Source organism: Sycon ciliatum, chromosome 4 (genome assembly GCF_964019385.1).
Source record: "Sycon ciliatum chromosome 4, ocSycCili1.1, whole genome shotgun sequence".
Lineage (NCBI taxonomy): Eukaryota > Metazoa > Porifera > Calcarea > Leucosolenida > Sycettidae > Sycon > Sycon ciliatum.
In genome coordinates, this window is record NC_088646.1 from 9,892,486 (window position 1) to 9,918,194 (window position 25,709).

The window sequence follows — 25,709 nt, forward strand, 5'->3', positions numbered from 1 at the left end:
ACGCTCAATCAATTTTTGAACTTGAAGTCTTTTCCTTCAGATTACTTTCTTCTCCTTGAAGATACAGTCATATACACTGTTGTTAGTTTATTTGTCGTATCACCCGACAAACACTAGATATCTAGATAAGATGCAGGCTCCCGCAGCAAACTTTCTGTAGCCAGTTGAGCGAACTTGTTTGGAACTTCCAAATTGCTTTGTCCGAAACTCTATAATAAATAATTCTTATCAGTCGTCGAATATTTGAACAGTTCCCGAGAGGGAGAATGCCACGACGTAGTTCATCATCCTCAAGCTCCCGGTCGCCTGTTAGGCATGGACGAGAGGACAAACTTCGTTCTAGAAGAAGCAGGTCCCGGTCTCCTGTAAAACGTGGCAACGACAGCAAAGGACGTCGCAGAGATAGTTCTGATTCCCCCAGTGATACTCGGCGACGACGCTCAAATGGAGCTTCATCGAGAACCAGTCGTAGATTATCCAGATCACGCTCCCCAAGGCGGAGACGTCGCTCGGTATCGCCATCGTATCGTCGTAAAAGGTCCAGATCCAGAAGTCGATCAAGCCCAAGAAGAGAGCGTCGCCGAGACGTCGTTTTATCTAGTGTCTCGAAATCCTCAGCAAATAGTCGTGATGGTAACAGTAATCGTGATGGCGAGGCACGTTCGAGGGGTAGAACGTCCAGTGATAGCCAGAGTCATGCACGTAGCTCAGCTGTTGAGCTTATAAAGATAGAGGATGATATGGATAAGACCAATACGCATGAAAGGAGTACCAAATCACCTACGTCCACTACTGCGAACAGAAGCAGTACCAGTGGAAGTAGTGGCGGCGGCGGCATTAGCAGCAGACTTGTCAAGCTCAGCTCTGAACCCATGGTGCAGTCCACAGACAGACGCAGACCTGATGATCAACGTACTAGTAGAGCAGAGAGAGATGATGAGCGAGACCATCGTCAACGCTCAAGTGAAGATCGCCGTCGGAACAGGGGAAGCTATGACCGGCAAGAGCAAGATTCTCGGTGGCAGTCACGGCAACCACGCTTGACATTGCAAAGCCCACGACCACAGGATGTTCCCCGTAATTTCTTGGTAAGGTGCTCATCAATGTGTGCCCAGACATGTCCACAGTGTACGCCCGTGTGTGTGTGTGTGTGTTCGTGCGTGTGTGTGCACATGTGTGTGGGTGTAGGGGATGACGTGTGGTGTGTGTATGTTAACTTATGGCATGTGATTATCTATTTTTAGTCAAGTACATGTACTACACTACATGTATAGGTCCAGTAGAACTCTAATAAGACGTACCCACATGGGCAGCAGTGAAGTGTACTAGTACTTCGTATCTGAGGTGATTCTTATCCTAACTCACTTCAGTATTGATCAAGACACCCGTGCTCCGGACAATGTCCATACTAAGCAAGAGCAAAATGTCTTAGGAGAGTACGTACTAAGTGCTAAGTACCATTGTATTACCAAGAGTACATAAACCAGAGTGTGCAACTGTGCATATCAGATCTGAAACAGCGCAGTTCGTGCACTACGTCACCCTGATGAGATCAGCCAAGCCGCGACTTGCGTACAGCTCAAATTTTCATGTTTCATAGCCCGGAAATCAGCCAAGTTTGCTTGATTTTAGACGTCCTGTTTCAGGATTTCGGTGTTTTGTGTGACTGTGTACGCTGCGTACATCCACCGACAAGTAAAGTCACCAGGCTATCCGTCTCAAAAAACCGAAATCAGGACAAACTCAGTGAACTGCACCACCGCGACTGGTTACGCAACTTTTCACCGTACCTGTGGCTTACCATGCCGTCAGAAATGACGTAGTGCACGAATTACGCTCCCACAGGAACCATCCCGAGTTGCACACTCTGGTTTATGTACTCTTGGTATTACTCAATCTCCAAACTCATCGGAGCTCAGAGTGACTGGCCGAACTGATCGCAATAATGTCTAGTGAACAAAGCATCAAAGTGCTGTAAGCCTGTAACTGCCATAGCTACGGCAAGCTCTGCACAAGGAGTTTTGACTTTTGAGTCATTGACCCAAACTGGAAAAAGTGCTCAACGAAAGACCAGGCAAAGGAGCATAACAACCTATCGACAGCGAGTTATTGTTCGACTTTCTCGGTACAGTTTTACTAAGGGGTAGTAGTCGTGCACTGGTGGTATTGCCTGTAGTGTAAACTAGACTTCGAACTACAGTAGAACCTGTCATGGTGACCACTCTGATAAGGCGACCACCTGTCCTAGATGACCACTACAACCAGGGCCAAAGGCAATGGGTATCATTTCCACTCATGCGACCCTGGATAAGGGGACCACCTAGCTGCACCTGTACACCGGGACCACATTCTTGGGTCACGTGAGCGGTCGGCTTAGATAGGTGTTACTGTACATGGTTGTACGGAACCAGGATGATTGTCACACATTCTATACATGCGGTGCCGAAACTGGCCATATGGAGAGGACAGTTGGTGAAACCTGGTGGCGGCTTGACCAAGTTTCAACAAGAGTACATACACAGCCCGCACTGGTTTGCCACACCGTACAAAAGCCGCACTTGAATAGAAGCTGCAATTTTGGGCCCATCAAATCACACATAAGCCTGGTTTTAGTGTTGACATACATAGAAATACCTGTCTTGTATAGAAGCCTGCTAAATTTCACCAAGAAAGTCATAGAAGCCGCGGCTTTTATACACGATTTTACGGTATATTGCTCAAGTTAGTTTCCCCCACTCAACACATCGCACCTAACCATGTATCTTTCATGGGCCCTCAAAACGTTTGCCTGTTTTGCTTAGCCCTTGCTCAGCATGCGAACGTTGTTCCGCTTGATTCTTGAGTCATTTTATTGTCAAAGGGTCTTCAGTTTCCCCTTGACATCAGGACTCCACATAGAGAATAAGATTGCAGTTCCGTAACTTTCTGTGTGTCAACATCCTATGCACAGCATGATGACCGGGGAGTGAGCAACAGACGGCGTGACTCCTGGGGTCGGTCATCTCCCGTCAAGCGTTCCTCCAGCCCTGACAAATGGGCGCACGACCTCTACGCAGATAATATGAGCGAGGACAAGAATGGGAGCGATGGCATGAGTGAAAGTGGTGCAGACGTAAGAATTGTGCAGGTATGAGCCATACAGTGTGTGGCTCCATAGTGCAAACGTGCAATAGTGCCATTCAGATTTCAGGTGGATAGTCAAAACTTCTGATTGTGAGCTACTGAGGACTATGGCACAGTCAGCATAGATGTGCATCAGTGAATGCACTGAGTGTTCACATGCAGCCAATCAGAGAATTCCTACTACTGCTAGTACTACCTCGCAGACTAGAACAGTAACAGTGTCACAGCTGGCTTTGTGTGTCATGTACATGTAGGTGCTCTTTGCTGTGCTTTCGCGCCTTTTACTCATTATCTGGCATTCAGCACTGGTCGTTCTTCTAGTGTGGTACTGTACCCAGTGGCATAGGCAGACAGTCATAATATTTACAAATTCTACACTGCATATTGCTCTTTTTACACCCTGATTTAAACAGAAATCCATGCAATGACTTCTAAATCGGTGGTGGTAACAAGTCTAAGGCCTGACTTAAACACCGTACGTCTAGCAATCGCTTCTCATATTGTATCGTCTAGTCATGCTTTTTATTCATCTTCATTTGAATTTCATTATTGACTCCGCCATCAGCATAGCTACGGTTAAATCAGCATGTGTTATGTAAAACCAAAAGCAATTATTATTGAAAAAAGGAAGACACAGTGAGTCGTCTCATGCTGACGGCTTCAATGAGTTCAAGTCTGAAAGTAAAATATGAACTGCACTGTACAAGAAGCTCAGAGCAGTCTGCATCCGTTTATGGCACTGGATGTCTCTGGTCTTGATTCTGTCTGGTTAACAGTTACGTGTTTGGCATGGCCAGAGGTGTCACTTAGACTGTTGCACTCTTCATGTAGCCAATCATGGCCAGGTTCTGGTGGAAGACACGCTGCAGATCTTGCCATGTCGAGCTCTGCAGTTTCTCCAGGTCTTGCATGACCGTGCACAGTCGCGGATTACTGGAGATGGTATCGCCATGAAGCTGCCAGAGACAAAACAGAAGAAGTCAGTATGTTACTTTGAAATAGGAAGAAGGCCTCTGCTAATGCCAATCCTCAAACACAATAGAGCACTATACTGTACTGTCGGACGCCGAAGAACGACCAGGCTAGAATTTCACCAAGCACAGCATACCAATGTATACACGGTGACTCAACTGCGCATAGACTGTAATACAGTCAACTTCGCTAATAACGACTGCGGATATAACGACAATTCGCGAATAACGACAGAATTTCCATGCCCAGAGCAAAGTCCCATCCCACTGTAATACATATAATGAGACTTCGGGTATAACGACACTTCGCGAATAAGGACACTTTTCTGATGCCCCGCCGAGTGTCGTTATAAGCGAAGTTGACTGTACATGAAAATAAGAACGGTCTAGGCTTTCCACCTTTCCCTACTAGCGTGTAGCTATGGTAGGATTCGATCTTACTATAGATACTACATAGATGGTGTCCATCTTACCTTCAAGAAGAGTGCAATGTATGCTTGCACCACCTCGAATGACTGCCGTGACTTCAGCACCGAACAGAAAAAAGTGAACATCGCAGCAAGAAGCGGCTCGCTTTCTGCATCGCCTCCGAAAAGGTCCAGTTTCCGGAATTCAGTGTCCGTTGCAGATGGGCCCATGCCCATGAGCAAATCAAGAGCCGGTTGGTCTGACAACAAGGGATAAACACAAACAAATGGGCTGTGAATACGTGCAGTGTTCTAGTTGGATGCTGGCTTCCTAGAACAAGGAGATAAACTTGCATAGGTGCAGTATATGTATGAATGGTGGCAGATAGACGTTAGAGTTTGTCTTCACCTTGTACAGTCCGTATCGCCTATACGGTTGGCGGCTATACTAATATACCGGCTATAGTGATCGTACAGGTCATCCCAGATGAAAACAAATCTGTTCGCAGAGTCAACACTTCACTGGCAATAATTAACAATGAAGTAGCACGCATAACATAGTATCATAAGTTCAAACACTATCATGCTAACTCAGATATACATGCACACATGCATGCACCACCATGCCTACAAACACACATGCACATGCGCGCGCGCGCGCACACACACACACACACACATCGGCAGTAAGAACAGAGTCCAGCAGCCTGATGCCCTCACAGTTTCCACTTTCCGTGCCAGTCTTGAGCGCTTCTTGGAAGGGCGTCGTCGGCTGAAGGCCAGTAAAGCTGATAACACGCGATGACTCCTTGAGTCAGAAAGGAACACAGACAGAATAAATAATCGCATCATCGACGACAAACAACCTTTAAATACGATATTACACACCTACACTGTACTTGAAGTACAGTCCTGCTCAATGAAATCCAGTCCCTTCGCTCCAGTTTGCGCCTTGCATCATTTCGCAGCCCAGTGTTCGCAGGTCTAGGGCTGCGCAACGCGTACTTGAGTAACGGTAACTCATAATCACAAGGTGATCGTAGAGGCATTAATCAGCGAGAGAATTGTGAATGATGTCTCTGAATCCAACTCTAGTGTGTGCTGCATGAGAGAGAGCATGCAAGGGAAGACCCGTCCAACTTTTAATGTTAGAATTCCATGATGTCGCGGGCCTTCCTCTCGGTCGAGATCCAGGAGTTGATCCTTGCAGGAAGGGCTTGGAGAACACGTCATGTCTCGTAACATGGCCAAACCACATCTTAGTTTTGAGTGACGCGACTGAATTTCATTGAGCAGCACTGTACTAGTACTTGAATATCACTGTGATTCACGAGATGTCTTGTATTCAGAACGAGACAAATACTGAGAGTCACGATACCATTGAGGTGAAAGCGCTTCCTTCCCATACCAGTGGATATCACAATAGGTCAGACTAAATTCCAACACAGCACACTGCGAACAGAGCGTCACGATATCACAGTGAGACAGAACCAACAGAGCAGAGGAGAGCAGACTACAAACATACCTCATCCTCTCGGGCCTGCACAGCTGACAGGTCAAACGTGGTTTCCAAGCCGGAAACAGTTGGCAAGAAGAATGGCGCTGCCTCCGGTTTCTTGGGTGGCTCTTTTGGCTTGTTACGCCGCTGTAGATAAAAATAGAAAACAAAGCGAATTTCAGACCAGACAGAGGCAGCGTTGGCAAAAAAAACAGGCAATGCTATGAAGTGCAAAAGGAAAGAGCATGAACCTTAAGCTCGTATGCCTACTGCTCTTTACCAGTATTTCCCAGCCCCACTGCCACTACCACCACTAAGTCACCATCACTGCCACTACCACACGTGCATTGCAACCAGGAAAGAGCAGATGAGTACAGAACTGGGACACTAATCAAAACAAATGACATGACAAAAAGAAACTCCCAAAGATTGTCTGTACACAGCATGTTATTACTAAGAGTCGATGACCACAATTCTAACCATTGTTTGAACAAGCTGCAGTGCTATTTTACCAGAAGCTACAAAAATGCATTGCCTGTTCACAGCACTCACATCGAATGACACAAGTATGTCTAACCCAAGTCAGCAGACTTCGAGGCATTTTAGTCAGATATCTCCGTTCCAGTGGTGCCATATATTTACTTCAAAATAATTCTATACTTATTTGCTGTGTGCAAGGACCATTTACAACAACAATGACGACAACAACAACAACAACAACAACAACAACAACAACAACAACAACAACAACAACAACAACAACAAAAGCCGCCAGAATATGTCTCCACCTTCCCCATTACACACACTTAGAACACTCCCACCTTTTGCATCGCATCAAATGGCCAACATTATTTTAACGCTATAAAAGTTAAACATATACTCTTCGCACATTCTCAGCGCCACAATTATGCCCCACCACATATACTCTCGCTGCATACTGCTAGCAGCGAGCAACCTTCGTATAGTTTACGTCGTTCTCGTACTTGGCACTTGCCAACTCCGCGGATTGATCGCTGTCTCCATTCTCCCCTGTACAAGGCCCTTCATTACTTTAATTGCTTGCCCACCCAGCTTCGCGAAATCCCTTCTCGTACTCTCTTCAAATCCCAGATATCCCTGCTGTTGCACAACTCTGTATGCTCGTGTAGCGACCACCCCTGCCCGTACACTTAAGTAGTCATTAATCCCTAGGCTCTGCCCACCCAATTCTTCCTCACTCTTTCTCCTTTCTTACACTATTATCTCCTATTGGCCACTGGCTATCGTGAGAATAAAGATTTGAAAAAAAACAAAAACAAAAAAGAAAGGCCATGGTCCCTTACCCGGATAATATCAAGGTTAGCGAGATTGTGCCATCTGGAACGTGGCAATGTTGACAGAGTGATCAACTCATTGGCCAGCTGATCGGGAGACTTCCAATGGGAATCATCTGCATCTGCTGCACTATTGCTGTCACTCTCCTCCATTGGTGTATCCACACCATCGGCAACTGCATGACGATCACTGCTCTCCTCATCTATATGTAGAGCAAGAAATAAAATGAAAAAATTGATAACACGGAGTGAGTGAATACTGGTATTCTACGGAAAGGGTCGTGTGGCTGGTCTTACAAGTACAAGCATTGCATTATCCAAGTCTGACTGTAGCGACGTCGGCAATACTTGAGGAATTGTAGGCTGTTCCCTATATAGGAGCTTGGGTTATCTCGCTGACTTGGCTTGTGTTTCAATGTAGGCATTGGTTGATCAAGGAACAGAGATACATACTAGTGGCAAGAGTACCATGTTGAGTACTTTCAAGTACATTATCGTTCAAACCAGTAACCACTCGCGAACAATGCCTGTACAAAAGTCACGCTGCTAAGTCAAACACCTTTGGCACGAGAACATATCCCAGGTGCACACACATAGCGTAGAGTTAGGCCACACAGTCTCACCTATGACTGTAGTGGTGGGCATGTCAATGCACAGGGGAGTGTAGTCGGCTGGTAGAGGACGTAACGAAACCTGACTGTACAGCGTCTTGTTGGACCTGAGCAAACACAACACATGTCATATTGCAAAACAAAATTCACCGCAGTCCATTGTAAAAGTAGCTAACAAAAAAAAACATCCAGTCATTTCCAGGACGCAGTGCACGAGACAAAGGCACAAGTGGATGTATATTTTGCTTAACCACAGTCAACTGGACGTTTGGTTTCATTGACCTCCACACAAAGTTAAGGCAGCGTTTTTCATCATCTTATCCTTTCTACTTCCACAACCCAGTCACGTTCCTTGTCCAAGAAGAGCCCCTTCGAGGTTGGAAACAGATTTGTGCACAATGAAATTGACCCGCAGTGTCATACTTGGCCACGGCTGTGGGCACTCAATTTATTTATCACAAGCCCAACAATCAGAATGGTGTGTGTAAAAATACAAAGAAAGAAAGAGAGAGAGAGAGAGAGAGAGAGAGAGAGAGAGAGCCCTTGTAAAGAGGACATACAGTTGAACATCGATTATCCGACCACCTTTGGGCAGACAACTGTCAGGCGGTGTTCAGATAAGGCAAATGTTCCGGATAAGAAAAAACTGTCACTCACACACTTTCAGTGGTTATTACTAGCCGCACGACCTTTTTACTTTTCAAAATTTTCGTATTTTTTGAATGGCTCACTACATGCACAGTGCGTACTCTATGGCACGTGCGCCCAAAAAAACTGTTACGGATAATCGAATGGTCGGATAGTCGATGTGCGGATAATCGATGTTCAACTGTACATACACATTTACTCACACACACACGCACACACGCGCACACACACACACACAACCACTCAGGTCTACCATACCAGAGGTAAATTCCGAGATCATCGGCATGCGTGGTTGCCAAGAAGTCACCAGTCGGCGATAGCGTGACAGATGTGATTGCAGACTTCACTTGGAAGTGATCGATAAGTCTACAAATCAAAAACACACACAGTAACTCATAGATGATGGCATCTGGATGTAAAGCATACAGAGTGTACCCCAAGCCAATGACTCAGAAGTACAGGGTACACTACATGCAAAAAATAGGAATCCCACACATACACTGGGGTTCAGTCGAGGAAGCTGCTGTTGCCGTGGCGTACATTCATCACAACAGAGCTTGTGGCAAGCGTGCCTACTTAAAAGAACATGGCTGTGCATAGTGTGATGGTGGCTGAGCACACCTACGAGTGTACGGTCGGCATAGATACATGACCTGTGTGACGTGTGTACACACACCTACCTGGCCGCAGGCACATCCCACACACAAGCTGTGTGATCCAGAGAGCTGGTAACAAGCCACCTGGCATCAGGACTGAAACACTGCAGTTGAGAGCATAATAAACAAGCCAATCCAGCATCAGAAGTCATAGCCCCTCAAGCTGACTCGCCACCCCAAAAGAGAGTACACGCACAAGTACATCAGTTCAAAATACCACTAAACATCTCTTTTAAATATCTACAGCTGTCCCTCGTTACTTCAGCACATTTAAGTAAAGTCTTTATACGGTATAAGCCAGCGGCCTCGATACAGCAGCATATGTTCAGGACCAAAACGTCCCACCCATGCACGCTACACCAGCAAACCAGATTTGTTAATCCAGCACCCTCCCTAATCCAGCGGAATTGCCGTCGCACAAGCACTGCCGGAACATACACTGTACACAGTTGGTCAGAGATGGCGTGTCACTTCTCAACAAAACTGCAACAGATAGTAAAGTGTGCCAGCATACAGGTGACTGGTTACCAGTCAGTACATGCAACTACAATGTAGAGGACACCAGACTTTCACAGCTTCACAAATGCTACAATCGCACTGAAGACTGATCTCTCGTCCGACATCTGACATGCACCTTTCTTCAGCACGTTCCGTGCGTGTACACGTTCACTCACGCCACAGTGCATAGTACAGCGTGATTGTGCTGCACAGAGATTAGGGAATACGGTGAAATCAAGAGTGCCTACAGCACATCAGCATTACCATGTCCGTTATACGCTTGGTATGCTTGTTGAAGCGCCGCACTACTCTCCGCATGTCAACGTCGACGACATGGCACTGCCCGTCAGCCACATTCACAGCTAACAAAGAGCTGAGCAGCAAAACAGAGTAGAGAACACACAAGCAGAGAAAAGCAAAATATCGAGCAGAGTACAAGACACTGCATAGCAAAGCGCTTGACCACACTCCGCATCGGCCACTGACAACATTTTATTCAATGATTTGGTCTATGTTGGTCTTGATAGTAACATGCTACCAATCATTACAATAACTCATTATGTCACACCCACCAGCGCATACACTCCTACCTTTCACGGTGGAAGTTGAAACCATAGACATTGCCCTCCAGCTGTAGCGTGTGAAGATGCTGCCGCCGACGGAACGACCAAATCTAAAACATGTCCAAGCACACAAACATGAATACTATTGTAGTTGCTGCGGAAGAGTCACCATGACGGGGAGGTTATGAAGCTATCATGTGAAACTAAGATCGGAAACGCCAATTGCTAGATACACCAATAGGGTCAATGTGCACCAAGTACAGCACTTTCTACATGTACTTGGTCCGGCTCATCGCAATTGTCGCTTATCTATCGCCACTAAGAACAGGAGTTTTGTTGCCGCTCTGCGAAATTTTCAATAGGCATAGCGAGGAAGCATGATACATGAATACTCTCCGCCACAAGAAAAAAAATTCAGCCATGGAATCAGGTGAAGCGAGTCATAGAAGGGAAGCTAGGTAAGCAAAATGCACGAAATAAATCAGCGAAGGAGCGCGTTCTTGAACTCACACTCTGACAGGTCCAGAGTTCATTCAACTCTCCATCACTCGAGCTGCCGCCGTTACATGAGCTGATATTAAAAATAATTGCTGGTGTCTAGCTGCTGGCGTAGACTGGTAGAGTATCTCTTGCTTTCTCAGCCTGTCGTATGGCAGCAATGGGAAAGGAACAGTTGTGGCTGTCACTTCGGTGCTTGAAGGAACCGTGGGCAGTGTGACCTGTGTCTCGCCACAGTGTGTTTCAACAGAGCCTCTAAAGAGGCATACAGGCCTCTGCAGACAGCTGTCATATGCTCGGCTGGATACGCTGACCACGACTAATGTAATGCTGCTGCCAGGTCCACGAAGGAACAACCAAAACGTCCCTGGCATGCGCGCATCGCACATCGAAAACACCTTTCTTCTTCAGCATGATGCTCATACTCCTCTGCCGTGCACGTGTGCCTGTCACGCTCTCCAGGCTAGGATGTCAGTTGCCCCTGCTACAGTTCCGGTCTTCAGGTCGCTGCGCTTGGCTTTTGGCAACACAGACAGTGAATGGCCAGATATCCACTTCCCAAAAAAGTCGAACACATCGCGATTCAAAGCGCTAGTCGCGATCATTTTTCTTTCGTGCCTCATTTGATCTTGCCATCACAACCTCCCAAGCAAAAGTAAGTTAGATATCGTGATTGGACTGGGTTTTACCTGTCAAAAAGTGCGTGGGAGATAAACGACAATTGCGATGAGCCGGACCAAGTAGATCACTGCTATCTTGGTACACGCATGTACAGTAGTCACGATAAAAGTGGATGCAAACCCGTACCTTTAGACAGCCGTCCACCGCTAATGTCATCACACGCTGGTTGACATTGTCCACGTCCACACCACACACGGAGCGATCATGAGCTACATGACCAGGGGGAAAACCCGGCATACAACAAACGAGATCAATCATATCACTTCACAACTACCATCAGTAGCAAACACAATAGCAACCCATCAGAAACGACACAAATTGCAACATGCTGACAAAATAGCCTTTACATGGTCAAAGCCGGCAATGAACAAAGCTCTCCGCGTCCAGCTTTCATTAGCAAACACCGTACGTACGCCAACCAATGCACTACATTGTAGTTAAGTGTGTGTGTGTGCATGTGTGTTGCTGCTCTCCATCGTCACACTTACCTGATGGGTCACCGAACGAGCCACGGTACAGGCCAGACTGCATGTTGAACATGTGCACCGCACCAGTACTGAATCCAGCCAAGCCAAAGTTGCCGCAGTTGGTGACGCTAACACACTGCACACAAAAACCCGCGAACCCACATGCATGCAACCATACACACATAATATAATTACAAAGTGCCACTAAGATTCGCTGCAGGCCATATAGTCCCGTCCGTGATTGGTTTCACTCTCACTTCCTTGTATTGGCTATTTTCATTATGTGCCATGAAGTGCAGACAGTAAATACATAAATATACCAGTGCTGTGTTGTGTTGAACAAACATTTTGAAACAAGTAGCCTCGGTACACTGTACAGCCAATACTTACAAGAGCAGGATCAAACCAAACCAAACTTGTGTTCATTCGTTTAGGAGTCAAGTTGCACCAAACATCCCAGAAGGTGGATTAGTGCAGAGTGCATGCCATTAGAAACTGGCGACTCCCCTGCCATAGATCACAAAATACCTGCAAGTCGCCCATGACACATCAGCATGATTAGTAGGACAGGCCAGTCATGCTTTTCTGGCCGAGTACCACATACCGGCAAAGTACACTGAGCTAAGATGAGCTCTAAAACTCTAACATGCTGCTTGTCTGGGTGATCACCGCGTGATTGCAAGCTACAGGAATGGGTTCCACCTATACTGAATCCAGCCTAGGCTATGGTGGTCCTCACCGTCGCCGAGGCATCACGGGGCACCGACGGCGCCACCAGCTTATGCTTGCCGATGACACGATTCTGAACGTTCCATGTTCGCACGACTCGACTGCCCGAGTGACAAGTCAAGGCATTGTCCCAGTCGCCTTCCTTGCAGAGCTCGGAAGCCAGGCCAGTCACGGGCATCAGCTTGAGGTCTTCTTTCGAGAGCTTAGCTTTCTTGGCGTGTCGCTCGATTGAGCCCTGTGACAACTCCCGGTTCATCGAATCACGGATGACTGACAGGATCCTCACCGACCTGTCCATACCTGTTTGGTAGAAGGTGAACACAGAACCATCAGGTCAACACCATCCGGTTAATGGACCGCAAGAAACCGGCCGGATAGGTAAAAGAACTTCAATAATGAGTGAAACAAAAATACCAAAATTGCTCTTGGCGAGAAAATTCTCACACAAATAAACACACAAATGAACACACACACACACACACACACACACACACACACACGTAACTACAATGGCATACCTGCCGAGAGTATCATATGACCCGTGGGACCATGGTATTGTGCAAAGACGGGCGGAGCGCTGTGGCCACTACGTGATCTCAGCAGTCGTGCCGAGCCATCAGTCTGGTCAAATACCCACACCTAGCATGATCACAACAACAGGAGACACAAAAAAACACTCTACACAGACTGCTACTGCAGTGCTGCGCCATGAAAATCGGAATCATGAGTCAGCTAGCACCGGGCGCAGTGTTCATTGGCGTATGGTGCTAACTTATTCATGAGCCTGGCATTCATTGAGCAGGACTGCAGTTGGAATGGAAGTACAGCAGATCTACTAGCCAATGAACCACGGATAAAATTGTCCTTGAACGGCGCTGTAGCCGAGGACAATCCCGTATTTCATTGCCCAGTACTGCAGTGCACATCATTGCAAAGCAAGGCACTGTGCTCCAATCAACACTCATCATCAAGAGTCAAGAGTAGAGAAAAGTACGCATGTGCCACCAACTGTGATCCGTATGCAAGACTGCGGAGGACAAAACATACGTGCAAGCCCACCATGTTGAAAATGCAGCTGCCACCTATTCAGAAGTTAAAGCTCAACTACTGAGTGCTCACCTTGATAGAGTTGTCGGCGCTGTTGGTTACCATCATTGGCTGGTTCTGCAGGAAGTGCATGCCGGCCACACTGCCACCGTGTGCATCCAGCATGATGGTGGACAGCTGGCGCTTCTCCAAGTTCCACAGTGCAATGTGGCCAACTGAACTGCCCGTCGCCAGCATCGGTTCACCATCTGAACACACAACAGAGAGAGAGGGAGAGAGAGAGAGAGAGAGAGAGAGAGAGAGAGAGAGAGAGAGAGAGAGAGAGAGAGAGAGAGAGAGAGAGATGAGAGATGAGAAAATGTCCAGAGCAACCTTGTTGACCTGACCACTTGGGTAAGCAGGGTACTCCAATGCAGTAAAAGCACTAGGTTGGATACCATACGTACAGTTGTGGCCACTAAAGCAGGACTGATGTCCACTTATCCTTGCAGCACCAAAGGCGACATGGTCACACACCTATAGGCGACGTTATCAAAATTGGCCCGCAGCGTTGGAAGAGAGCAGCAGTCCAGATTTTATTTGCCACCACTGTAGACATGTCAGCCCTCGGTATATGTGTATGGCCATTGCTATACGCATTACTAACCGTATGCTTACTTTGGATCTACTAAAGTGCACACATGACTGTATGCTATGGAGTCCAGCCAAGACAAAGCACAGGATTGGATGACCGAGTGTTGGATACAGTACCGTTGGGTGCCGAAGAACGGACAGGCTAGCATAGCGATACATGCATGGTGACTCTACTGTGCATAGAGTGCTGTACATGAAAATAAGAATTGTCCAGGCTACGATGCTAGCCCCCTAGTTCTTCAGCACCCAACAGTACTGCAGTTGCAGTGCAGCAGAGTGCAGGGCATATTCTCAACATGATGACCTATTTCTCTCACCGGTTCGGAATGACATGCACATGACCGGTCCCCAGTCCTGCTGAAATCGCATCAGCGTCCGGTCGGCTTTGATGTTGTGAACAATAATGCTGCCATCCTGTAGACCGATGGCTACGGTGTCGAGTGCTGGAGCCTGCATAGCAACACCACAACACCAGAAACAATCACGTTATTGTACTATTGTTATCAGCATACCATTCCCAGTCTTGCATATCTACATGTTCCGCAAGTACGAGTAACATTGGACATACTCATTTCCGGTTATAAAAGTAAATTATTGTTTCTCTGCAGATAACTTGGAGATAGCATCTAGAGCTATCTGTCGCAGAACGCATACAATATGTGCTCAGAAGAAAAGAAAAAAGCAATCGGCTGCTGGGGCTGACAGATTGCAGCATTGTAATAGAGCAGCAGTGAAGATTGGGTTCAACAGAGACTGGCAAAGTTCAATTGCAACAGCATGCAATGCATGTCCAAGACTAGTCTACTTTCAAACCAGACATTAGTACAATCCACACGCAACACATATAGTGGGTTCCCGGTGATCTTACGCAAATTTCTTACAGAGACCACGCACATGCCTTTTTAAAAGCAGGTGGAATGTACACCACACACATCCGTAGGCCACTGGTAGCATGCCGTGGTGCGACTACGCTTACCTGCACGATGGCTGTGACGGCAGATCTCCATCCAGGGAAAGAGTACACCATCTTACTGTTACATCGAGACAACAATGGGGAACAAACATCACAGCAGGGCAAACATATCAGTTGCCAGTTCCTATGCCTCCAGGATGTACTTAAAAATGAAAAAGAAGCCAATCACATTTCTCCTGCAAAGGGCTATCACCACAGAAGAATCACAGTAGCTTGCGCCGAACCAGAAATACGGTACATATAAACTATACAGTGGCCGATGGGGATGCTCCATGCCATATTACACTTCAAGAGTACAGACCGCTGCCCAAGGACATCTTTTTGAAGTTGGACAGCGGAGCAGCAGTTGACCAGGTCTTACTTTGTCCGAAGGTTCCATAACTGCAGCTCGCCCTGGTGACTACCCACCAGTATTTTGTTCATATACGTGCTGGGGTGCATGATTGCCGAGACGTCGAAAAGTGATGGCTCGAAGTCAATTTCAGTGTACAATTCTGACAGGGAAAACAGAACAGAAACAAAACACGAAAACACATTTCTCCACAAGATAGGACCACAGCGTAGCAAGAACTCACCAACACCCTGCAAAATCAAGGGGACTAGAGACTTCTTTCTCGCTAATCAAGCTAGGGGCCGTTAACATGAGAAAAATAAGCCCGTCTTGATCTGTCACCCAGTCATTATAGAGTGCGCGTTTACATGGTGTGGCGGGCTTATTCAGCTCGCCCCGAGTTGAACTAGCCCTACCCTTGACCCCGAGCTTATCCAACCCCCAGGGCTTATAGTAAGTTATTTTCTCATGTAAACGGTCAAGAAAATAAGCCCTGGGCTTATAAGCGAGTTTTCCCGTGTTTTCCAGTTTGCCTCGTGAATCGGAGAGGATTTCTCTGCGCCCGGTGTGCCCGGTTGTCTTTTCAATTCACACACAGGTCACGCTTGGCTAGATCGAAGGTCAAAGCCCAGGATCGTTGGAGAGCGAATTCCCTCTCTTTTGCCTGTGGCCGTTGACCTTCATCTCGCCTTCAAGTTGGCAAACCCTTTCCCTTTCTTTTCCTGATCCTTCTTGACAAGTGTAGTGCAGTTTACTTTCTGTTTGTTCATTTACTTGTACGTCGTAGTTGATTTCGTTTGATACGACCTTAGATATGTCTCAAAGTTTCGGAGACGTTTCCCAGCCACTACCGGAGACTGCGAGTGTCCCGGCGCAAGCCAAGAATAGGAAGAGGGGCACCCCAGTGTGTAGATTTAGGTGGACATCGCGCATGGAAAACGATCTGGTAACGACAATACTGTACTAGATTTCAAGGTTGAGCAAGATGCTGAGTGTAAGGACATGGAGTCTGACCTGGTAACGTTTTATGGTGAGTTGAGAAAGAGGATGGCAGGCAAATACCACGAGTAGAGCATGTTTGGGCCAGTTGATCTGACACATGTTCTGACACACGTTCGAAATAGGATACGCCTCCAATTCTCTTCACAGGTTGTCATATAATTGAATGTCAATTACTGTCGTGTTTTCTTGGGTTTCTGCCACTGTAGGTAAAAGGATTAAAATCCTTTTACCTACAGTGGCAGAAACCCAAGAAAACACGACAGCAACTGCGATCATAGAGAACAAGAGATCTGGAAGTGGCAAGATCTGTTGTTGACGAGAACTGGGATAAGATGAAGCTCATTTGGAGTGGCTCTCCAGCAGTAGCGACTATATCTGGCAGCATCGCCTCATCCAGCAGTGTCAGCCCAGACCAGGATATACAGGTAGACAATGTGGACAGCGAGGACGATGAGGTTGTTGAACTGCGGCCCACATCGCCAGGTGCTGCCAGCCAATCGACATCGACAATTGGTTCTTGTCCACCGACCAAGAAATCAAATAAGCGGACTAAGTTGCAAAAAGCATTGCCAGCCCATGAAAGAGATCGGGTGTTCCTTGATATGGTTCAGAAGGACAGGGAGTCCAAGGAAAGGCTTCTTGATTCTCTCCGGGAGAAGAACCACTCCATTAGCCAGGCAATCGAGGGCGTTGGAGCCTCAATGAAGTCAATCGGTGATGCCTTGGGGAGTGGGCTTTTCCTTATTGCAATGGCACTGTCTGGCCAGCAATTCCAGCCACCCACCTCACTGGCAGAACCCAGCACCCGCAATGGCAACAGCCGCGCACCCAGCACAGTTGGCAGTCCCAGCCCACCGCTGCAGCTTCCTCCATTAATTACAATCAGACGCGCAGCTCAGCATTTGCCCCAGCAGCGAGTTGTCCTGCAACACCGACAACAGCTGCTCCTGGTGGTCCACATTCCCCATGGTTGAGTCGCCAACAGCACCCTTCCCGCCCAATACCTCGAACACCAAGGAACCCAATCGCACAATCAACCAGCCCAAGCTAAGCAGCTGAGGAATCTCCTTGAAAGGTGGGTGAAGATGTGCTAGGTCTTTGTTTACTACACTGAGGAAGCGGAAGAGGACATCGAATGTTGAAAAACAACAAAAACAATATAACATGATTACTGAATGTGTTTGTTCCATAATCAATTTCCTTGAGACAATATCTGGAGAAATTAGTCTCAACAACGATACCAGGCTAGGTAGAACGTCAAAATATGTGTAAAGCCTAAAGGCTATAGAGGTGAAGTTTGACAAAATACATGTGATGCATGCTCGAGGCATTGTTGTTGAGACGAATTTCCCATTTAGATGTGTTGTTTTTTGCCTTTACAATTTTATCAATTTATTAGACGAATTCGTGTTTGGATCAAGACCCCATGGCCGACCTCGACCTACATGTACCGTATTTTTCCGGTTGTAAGTCGACCTTTTACAACTAAAAATAGAAGGAGAAAGGGTGGGGGTCGACTTACAACCGGAATTCGACTTATAACCGGGAACTATCAGTATCTTACAAAAATGACCTGCACTGCATGCACGAGTGCACCATGTGTACACATTTTTGCCAGTTTATTAGCCTTTTTTTTTTTTTTCAAGGATTGGGACGTTATACCCTCCAATAAGAAATGTTTACATGATCTGTTGATGTGTAAGTAGCAGGGAGTGGTTAGTAGTGCTTCGTTGGGTGAACACTTTAAAAACCAGAATCGAGACCTCCGAATACGGTGGTCGACCTATAACCGGGGTCGACTTACAACCGGTAAAATACGGTACCTGGTTCGCCAACATCAAAGACGGGACGCATCAATTTTCTCTTGATATTTCTCTCTTTCTGCGCTTTGGTCTTTATCGCTCTATCTGTGTGTGTGTGTGTGTCTTTCTCTCATACATACATGTACATACATACATGCACGCATGTGTTGCATGCTCGAGGCATTGTTGTACAATAATAATCCATTGAACCCGAGCTGCAGAGAGAGCTTAGAACGCTGAATCTGTTATGTACATTCATACATACAATCAAGAGTACCTAACCATGTACTCTTGATACAATCATACATACATCAAAGTTTGTGTTATGAGTCATCACATCCTCTGTAGTTGTAGAATTTGGGCCTTTTATTGTGCTTTTTGATTCAAGCAATACAGTTTCCAGTTCAAGTTTGAGCAATCTGTTTTCGGTTACTATTATTAACTTTCCTGTTTACGTCGAGCAGTTATGTTCTTTTTAATGACGTATCATCCTAACTTCTTACTTTATGTTCGCATTGACACGCAGAATTGCACTACACACCTTAGACACAAATTCAGTGGACACTGAACTGCCTGTGCATGCAAACCAGACTGATTTGCAGAAAATATAGTGAACTTCTAATTATGGTTTGCTAACTTTGAATTATCAGCACAAATCCCACACATTTTCTATGTAAGTGGATTCCGTGGGACTTCTAATTAACCGGACATACCCAGTTCGAGGTTCAAATTACAGTCAACTTCGCGTATAACGACACTCGGCGGGGCATCAGAAAAGTGTCCTTATTCGCGAAGTGTCGTTATACCCGAAGTCCCATTATATGTATTACAGTTGGATGTGACTTTGCTCTGGGCATGGAAATTCTGTCGTTATTCACGAATTGTCGTTATATCCGCAGTCGCTATTAGCGAAGTTGACTGTATCAGATATTGTTATGTATTGACAGAAATCGGTCCCGGAAGAAACTTCTAATTAAGCAGTATGTTCTAATTAAGCCATATTTGAATTATCATGATTTCACCTGTACTGCAACCACGAACACCCAAACCTTCCCAATACTGTATACATCTACACACTCCTCCCAGCATACTGTGCTGTAAACGAGCGCCTTGGATTCATCTCCAAACATTGATATGGAAATGTGATGCCAGTACGCCGGGACGCTGATGATACTGGCACTGTGGCTATGTTGTCCTAGAACTATCGATAGTGACACTCACCTCCTGTGGCGATTGTCCACACCTTCAGATGCCCATCTACATCCACAGAGATCAGGTGACCGGCAAATGGCAGAAGCAGATGAACATTGGCAGCATGCCCTACATAACTCCGCACCTGTACACAAAGTAAGAAGACGCAGGGGAGAGGGAGAGAGAGAGAGGGAGGGAGAGAGAGAGAGAGAGAGAGAGAGAGAGAGAGAGAGAGAGAGAGAGGGAGGGAGGGAGGGAGGGAGGGAGGGAGAGAGAGAGAGAGAGAGAGAGAGAGAGAGAGAGCAACGAGATGAGGCGAGTGTGTCATACAGCTATGAGCACATCCACCTTACAAATTTATGACATTAACAAGAAGAAACTTGACTAGCCCAACCCACACATTGCACAAGGGGTTTGCGACAGGCCTGACTCAACCATGCATTGCAGCCACTCACAGGATAGATGCACACGCCTGCCACTCATCCGTGATCCTTTTGCTCGTGTGGGACATGCAAAACTACAGTCAGCACGGCCCATGCAGACATACATGTATGCAATGATGGCCACTAGACCCTGGTTTCGCTGGGCGTTCCACGCTTAGCAAATCTCAGGAATGATGAATGCGATCTGCTCACCTCCTTTCCACGCCTCCATGATCTAATGCGATGACCAGCGGCAGTGAATGCAACCGGCCCGTGACAGCACACACAAGTAATGTTCTCCTCTTGCGTAGTACCTGCACATCACACAACATACGCAGTGCAGTGCTGGCGGTGGCGGCCACATAGTCATTCAGAGACAAGACATCACTAGTGTCACTGACAAAAACCGAAAAATTAAATAAATACCCTCGAGCTGCATCATTATGACTTGTGTTGCTAACTTCAAAATGAAGCTTTAGAAGAATAGACAGGCTGCTTCGATGTTTCTCAAATTTCCACGTGTCCAGTGATTTCAATTGCTTGGTCTTGGCAGAGGATGCTTTGCAATAGGTCAGCTAGTCCCATTCTTGTGACTCTGTCGGTATTCCAGAAATTCTATTTGTCTCTCAATCATCCCTCATTCCACTGATCATTATTGATGCTGGTAGCTGATCACTCTTCGAGCCAACTCTTTTCTATCCCTAGTGTGTGTGTGTGTGTGTGTGTGTGTGTGTCCTCCATCACCATGGCCAGAACCCTCGGCATTGACTGTGACATCGCGGACATCATCCGGGAATATCGACTGCGTTGGCTTGGCCATGTTGGCCGGATGAACGACGACCGTATGCCGAAGCGAGTTTTGTTTGGGGAGCTACCTGCGATGCGCCCTCGCCATGGTCCACGCAAGCGGTGGCGTGACGTCATCGTGGATGATCTCCGCTCCATCAGCCCCCCCCCCCCCTGTGCCTTCTGACTGCTGGTTTGATGCTGCCCAGGATCGCTCTGCCTGGAGGCAGATTGCTCATCGTCGTCCTCCCGCCCGTGCTCCCTCTGATCCTGACTCTGGCTTCCGCTGCGCATGTGGAAAGGTCTGCCGTCGTCCCAGGGATCTCAAGCGCCACGCTCCGTACTGCAAAGCTAGTAGATAGTCCCTTCGCTATCATTGCCATCGGCAATGGGCACGTTCAAGGTTCAAGGTTCAAGGTGTGTGTGTGTGTGTGTGTGTGTGTGTGTGTGTGTGTGTGTGTGTGTGTGTGTGTGTGTGTGTGTGTGTGCGCTGAACAAGACGACGTACATCTTGTCGTCGCGGGCGAGGAAATAAATCAGTGTCGACACCATGGTCACTTCCGATGTGACCACTCGTACTGAACCTCGTCCGCCTGAGCGCGGAGGCTCTGCAAACCCCCGCTTAGAGTTCGGCTCGCAACGTGCACCAGCAGCAAGGAGATTTGTGTTGTCCATGGGGACGTGGAACGTCAGAACTTTGGTGAACGTGGACGGCGATTTGAACACTGCCTCAAAAAATATCAAAAATTCAAAAAGACAACTCCGCGAGGAGAGAAAAATCGATCTTGTTTGCCGGCAGCTGCAGCGCTACAGTATGGACGTCGTTGCACTTCAGGAGACCCTCTGGTTTGGAACTAATTCCTACCAAGTCGACGACTGTCTCGTCTTGGCGAGTGGCCGTCCGACTCCGTCTGATGGGGAGTCGGCGCGGCGGGGTGAAGGAGTTGCAATTGTATTGCGCGGTCGTTGCAGGGACGCATTTGTTCGCGGTGGCTCGCAGTGGAAGGGGCACAGCTCGAGATTGGTTTCCGCCAGGGTCAAGTTCGAGTGTGGACGGAACCGTTCGCCGTTGTGTATTCACATCGCCGTCGGATATGCACCGACGTTCGCCAGACCGCGCGCTGAAAAAACTGCGTTTTATGACAGCTTGCAGGCCTTCATTGACAGCGTTCCAAAGTCAGACCAGTATTGCCTTCTTGGTGACTTCAATGCTAGAGTTGGAGTTGGCGAGGTGGATGATGAGTGGAGTGACGTGCGGGGGCAGCATGGTTTTGGTCGTATGAACTCAGCAGGAGAGGAGCTGCTCAATTTCTTGGCACGAAATGGAGCTGTTGTATGCAACACATTATTCAAGAAGAAGGAAATCCATAAACATACCTGGTTTCATCCACGCTACAAGCACCCTCACTGTATTGATTATTGCATCATCCCACAAGCACATCGGTCGCAGTGTTTGGACTGCCAAGTAATACGTAATGCGGAATGCGACACTGACCATAAGTTTCTAGGCATGAAACATCGTCTAGGTGCCTTGCCCAGTTCACATGTCTCCCGCAATGGTGTTGGGCGATCGAAACCCATTGCTGTGTCGCGCCTGCGTAGTGGTGCTCCGGAGGATATGGAGGTTGCGCGTGAGAGATTCTCCAAGGGCATGGATGCTGAGCTGGAGAAAGTTTGGACCCCGAATCCGTCCATCGAAGAGTGGTGGAGTACCCTCAGGACGACCACCATCAACGTTGCCAGCGACTGCCTGGGTCGAGAGAGGCGCCGACAGCCAGAATGGTTTACAGACAAGCGCACTGAGATCGAGTCGGTACTCCGTGATCGGGACAGTTGTTACTCAACCTGGATGTCAACGCGGAAGGCCAGTGATCTGGATTTGTACAAGAAATCTCGTAGTGCGGCGCGGTGCACCATGCGGAGGCTGAAGCGAGACTGGCTGCTGAGACAGGCAAAGGATTGTGAATGGTTTGGCTTGACGGCGAAGAGCGGTTGGGAGTGTATCGGTAACATTAAGACCACCTTGGGTGGTATGCGTCCCCGTGCAGCAACTGCTATCAGAAACAAGCAAGGAGAGATCTGTGACACGGCAGAGGCCACCGGTGGAAGGTGGCGTGAACATTTCGATGGCCTCCTGAACATTGCCAGTGCTTACGACTTGGAGGTAGTGGATTCGATCGAGCAGCGGCCGGTTATGACGGAGCTTGGTGTCGTGCCTGAGTGTGATGAGATTTGGCGTGCATTGCGAGGGATGAAGTGTGGCAAGGCATGCGGCGGATCCGAGATATCTGTGGAGATGCTGAAGTACGGTGGCCCTACCCTGATTGCGAGGTTGCATGAACTGATACGGGTGGTGTGGGAGACTGGCAGCGTTCCACAGGATTGGTCTGATGCTATCCTCGTCCCCATCCCCAAGAAGGGTGACCTGGGGTCTTGCGACAACTGGCGTGGGATATCGTTACTGGATGTGGCTGGAAAGCTAGTTGCTCGCATGATTGCCAATCGTCTGCAGGTTCTCGGAGAAAGGTGCTTGCCTGACTCGCAGTGTGGTTTCCGCAGGGGCCGTGGTTGTTCGGATATGGTGTTTGCTGTGCGGCAGATCCTGGAAAAGTTGCACGAACATGCCACGAAAGGTTTCGCTGTATTTATCGATCTGAAGAAAGCGTACGACTCGGTTCCGCGGAGTGCTATGTGGAGAGTGTTGGCTAGACTTGGCGTCCCAGGGAATCTGATCACCATCATCAGTTCCTTCCATAGCGACATGACTGCCAGTATTCGTGTGGGTGGAGACCTGCTTGCACCGATTCGGGTTGAGAATGGCTTGCGGCAGGGTTGTACTATGGCCCCGGTTTTGTTTAACCTATACATGTGTGCAGTCTTCGAGAGATGGCGTGGCGTGATTGCTGATGATGGTGAGCTGGGGATCCCACTCGTCCAGTTTTGGAGGGAGCGGCTTTTCAACACCAGATTGGCAGAGTATCGCAGAGTGCGGCTGACGGAGTGTCAGTTTGCGGATGATTCAGCCTTGCTCGCAGTTACGCATGCTGGTGCTGAGAGGGCTCTATCCTCGTTCAGGGATGTAGCTGGTGCGTTTGGCCTTAGTGTCAATATGTCCAAGACCAAATTCATGGCGGCTGGGGCTGGTATTGTGGATGCAGACCCCTTTGGATGGTGTTGTTGACCACGTTGAGGCCTTTCGCTATCTCGGTTGTCATGTTACGCCAGACGCCCGGAGCTCATTTGATGTGTCTCGGCGAGTTGCTGCTGCATCGGGTGCGTTCTGTACACTGCGGGAGTCGGTTTTCGCCAGTGATGACTTAAGCATCGCCATCAAGCGCATCGTGTATGGAGTGACTGTCCTGGCGGTCCTTCTTTATGGATCTGAGAGTTGGACCGTCAGGCAGCGTGATGTCCGTCGCCTGGAGTCCTTTCACCTGCAGTGCGTGCGTTCCATCCTGAAGATAAATCGTGGCCGGCAGATCGAGGAGCACATCTCCTCTCTCCAGGTTCGCAGGATGTGGGGCGATATGGAGGAGATCGCGGATAAAGTCAGAGTCCGCCGACTTCGATGGCTTGGCCACGTGTCCCGCATGCCAGATTGGATCCCTCGTCAGCTGCTGTACGGCGCATTACCCTCCAAACGTCCACCGCATGGACCCCGTAAGCGCTGGAAGGACTCCGCGAAGTGCGACTTGATGGCTGTTGGCGTTCCTCTGGAGCAGCTTGGTGACATCGTCCAAGATCGACAGGGATGGCGAGTCACCTGCCGTGATGCTGTCGACGCAATTGTCCAGGCCCGCATGGAGCCTGTGGCGAAGCCCCTCATCTGTGGCACTTGTGCGCGCAGTTTTCGTCGGCCGCAGGACATTGCGAGGCACAAGTGTAACGCTGTTCGCGCGGCCCGCGCGCGCTGAGTATGGCGTTCCCCGCCCGGTGGACAACACGTCTCCTGGTCTGCCCCGTATGGGGCCACATAGCCAGTCATGGCAGTGGAAGAAGGAAGGAGGAAGGAAGGTGTGTGTGCGTGCGCGCACACGTGTGTCAAGCTCTTGTGTGAATTAGCTTAGAATGCTCACTATACTGGCCAGTGGTCGGGGGATTTAACAATCTGTCCACGACACGTGCAGCCTCGCCCACCCAAGTTTATCCTGATCGGCGTTAAACGAGATATAACGGGCAGGTGGACGAAAAAAGAAACCAGTAATAAACAAACAAGCCATGTTGTGGGGAAGTGCAAGTTACAGTGCATACTGCAGCACTTCACCGTAACAATTCAGAGAGTCGCTGATGGACAGTAAGCACCTATATTGAAATTTATTCGGGGCTAACACTTACCTACAAACAGCAAGTTCAGCTTATTGGCCTGATAAACAAAACGACAATGCCACACAAGAAAAGCACAACACTTGGGAACAGCTCACACCTGCATGATCCTGCAAGCCACTTGAATTATTAGGAAAGAGCAACATACATTGTAAACATGAAACGCTCTGCCAATCGCCGACGTTACAAAGTAATTCGAGTGACTCGTCTGAATACAGATTGGAACATCGTTGCTGACTATTCCAAGAGCACGAAATGCAGCAAAAACCTTGCTGCCAGACGCCATTGCACTTCTAACTCAGACTGGACAGAGTAGTTCACACATTATATCGAGACAACACTACTAGTATCAACACTTCTGGACCTTCACTACTGGTACTAGAACATAGCATGAGAGTGGACTGTGCTAGTACATTGAATTCCCGAATCGAAATGCAATTACAATGTATTTGAGAGAACTACTCGTAATTGTACAGGCAACTTTTTACTTCAAAGAACAATAATAATATTTTCAGTACAGAATTATTTTGAGATCA

At 47.9% G+C, this 25,709-nt stretch overlaps 1 protein-coding gene and 1 long non-coding RNA gene across 2 annotated transcripts; one reads left to right on the forward strand and one right to left on the reverse strand.

Moving 5' to 3' along the window:
- On the forward strand, nt 1–3,790 carry LOC135814373 (uncharacterized). Its single transcript, XR_010553183.1, has 2 exons — nt 1–1,088; nt 2,951–3,790. It is a non-coding gene; the product is annotated as an uncharacterized LOC135814373 (long non-coding RNA).
- LOC135814372 (WD repeat-containing protein 36-like) lies at nt 2,950–25,673 on the reverse strand. Its single transcript, XM_065327482.1, has 22 exons — nt 25,322–25,673; nt 25,186–25,213; nt 20,278–20,378; nt 19,673–19,787; nt 15,678–15,810; nt 15,320–15,374; nt 14,661–14,793; nt 13,783–13,958; nt 13,182–13,302; nt 12,674–12,963; nt 11,956–12,070; nt 11,594–11,676; nt 10,316–10,398; nt 9,990–10,098; nt 9,252–9,331; nt 8,830–8,937; nt 7,936–8,030; nt 7,322–7,515; nt 6,027–6,146; nt 5,222–5,309; nt 4,568–4,761; nt 2,950–4,079 (listed from the first exon to the last, which is right to left on the reverse strand). Exons 1-22 carry the CDS (start codon nt 25,457–25,459, stop codon nt 3,930–3,932), a joined length of 2,709 nt encoding a protein of 902 aa, XP_065183554.1. The 5' UTR covers nt 25,460–25,673; the 3' UTR covers nt 2,950–3,929.
- Between the last annotated feature and the right edge of the window lie 36 nt (nt 25,674–25,709).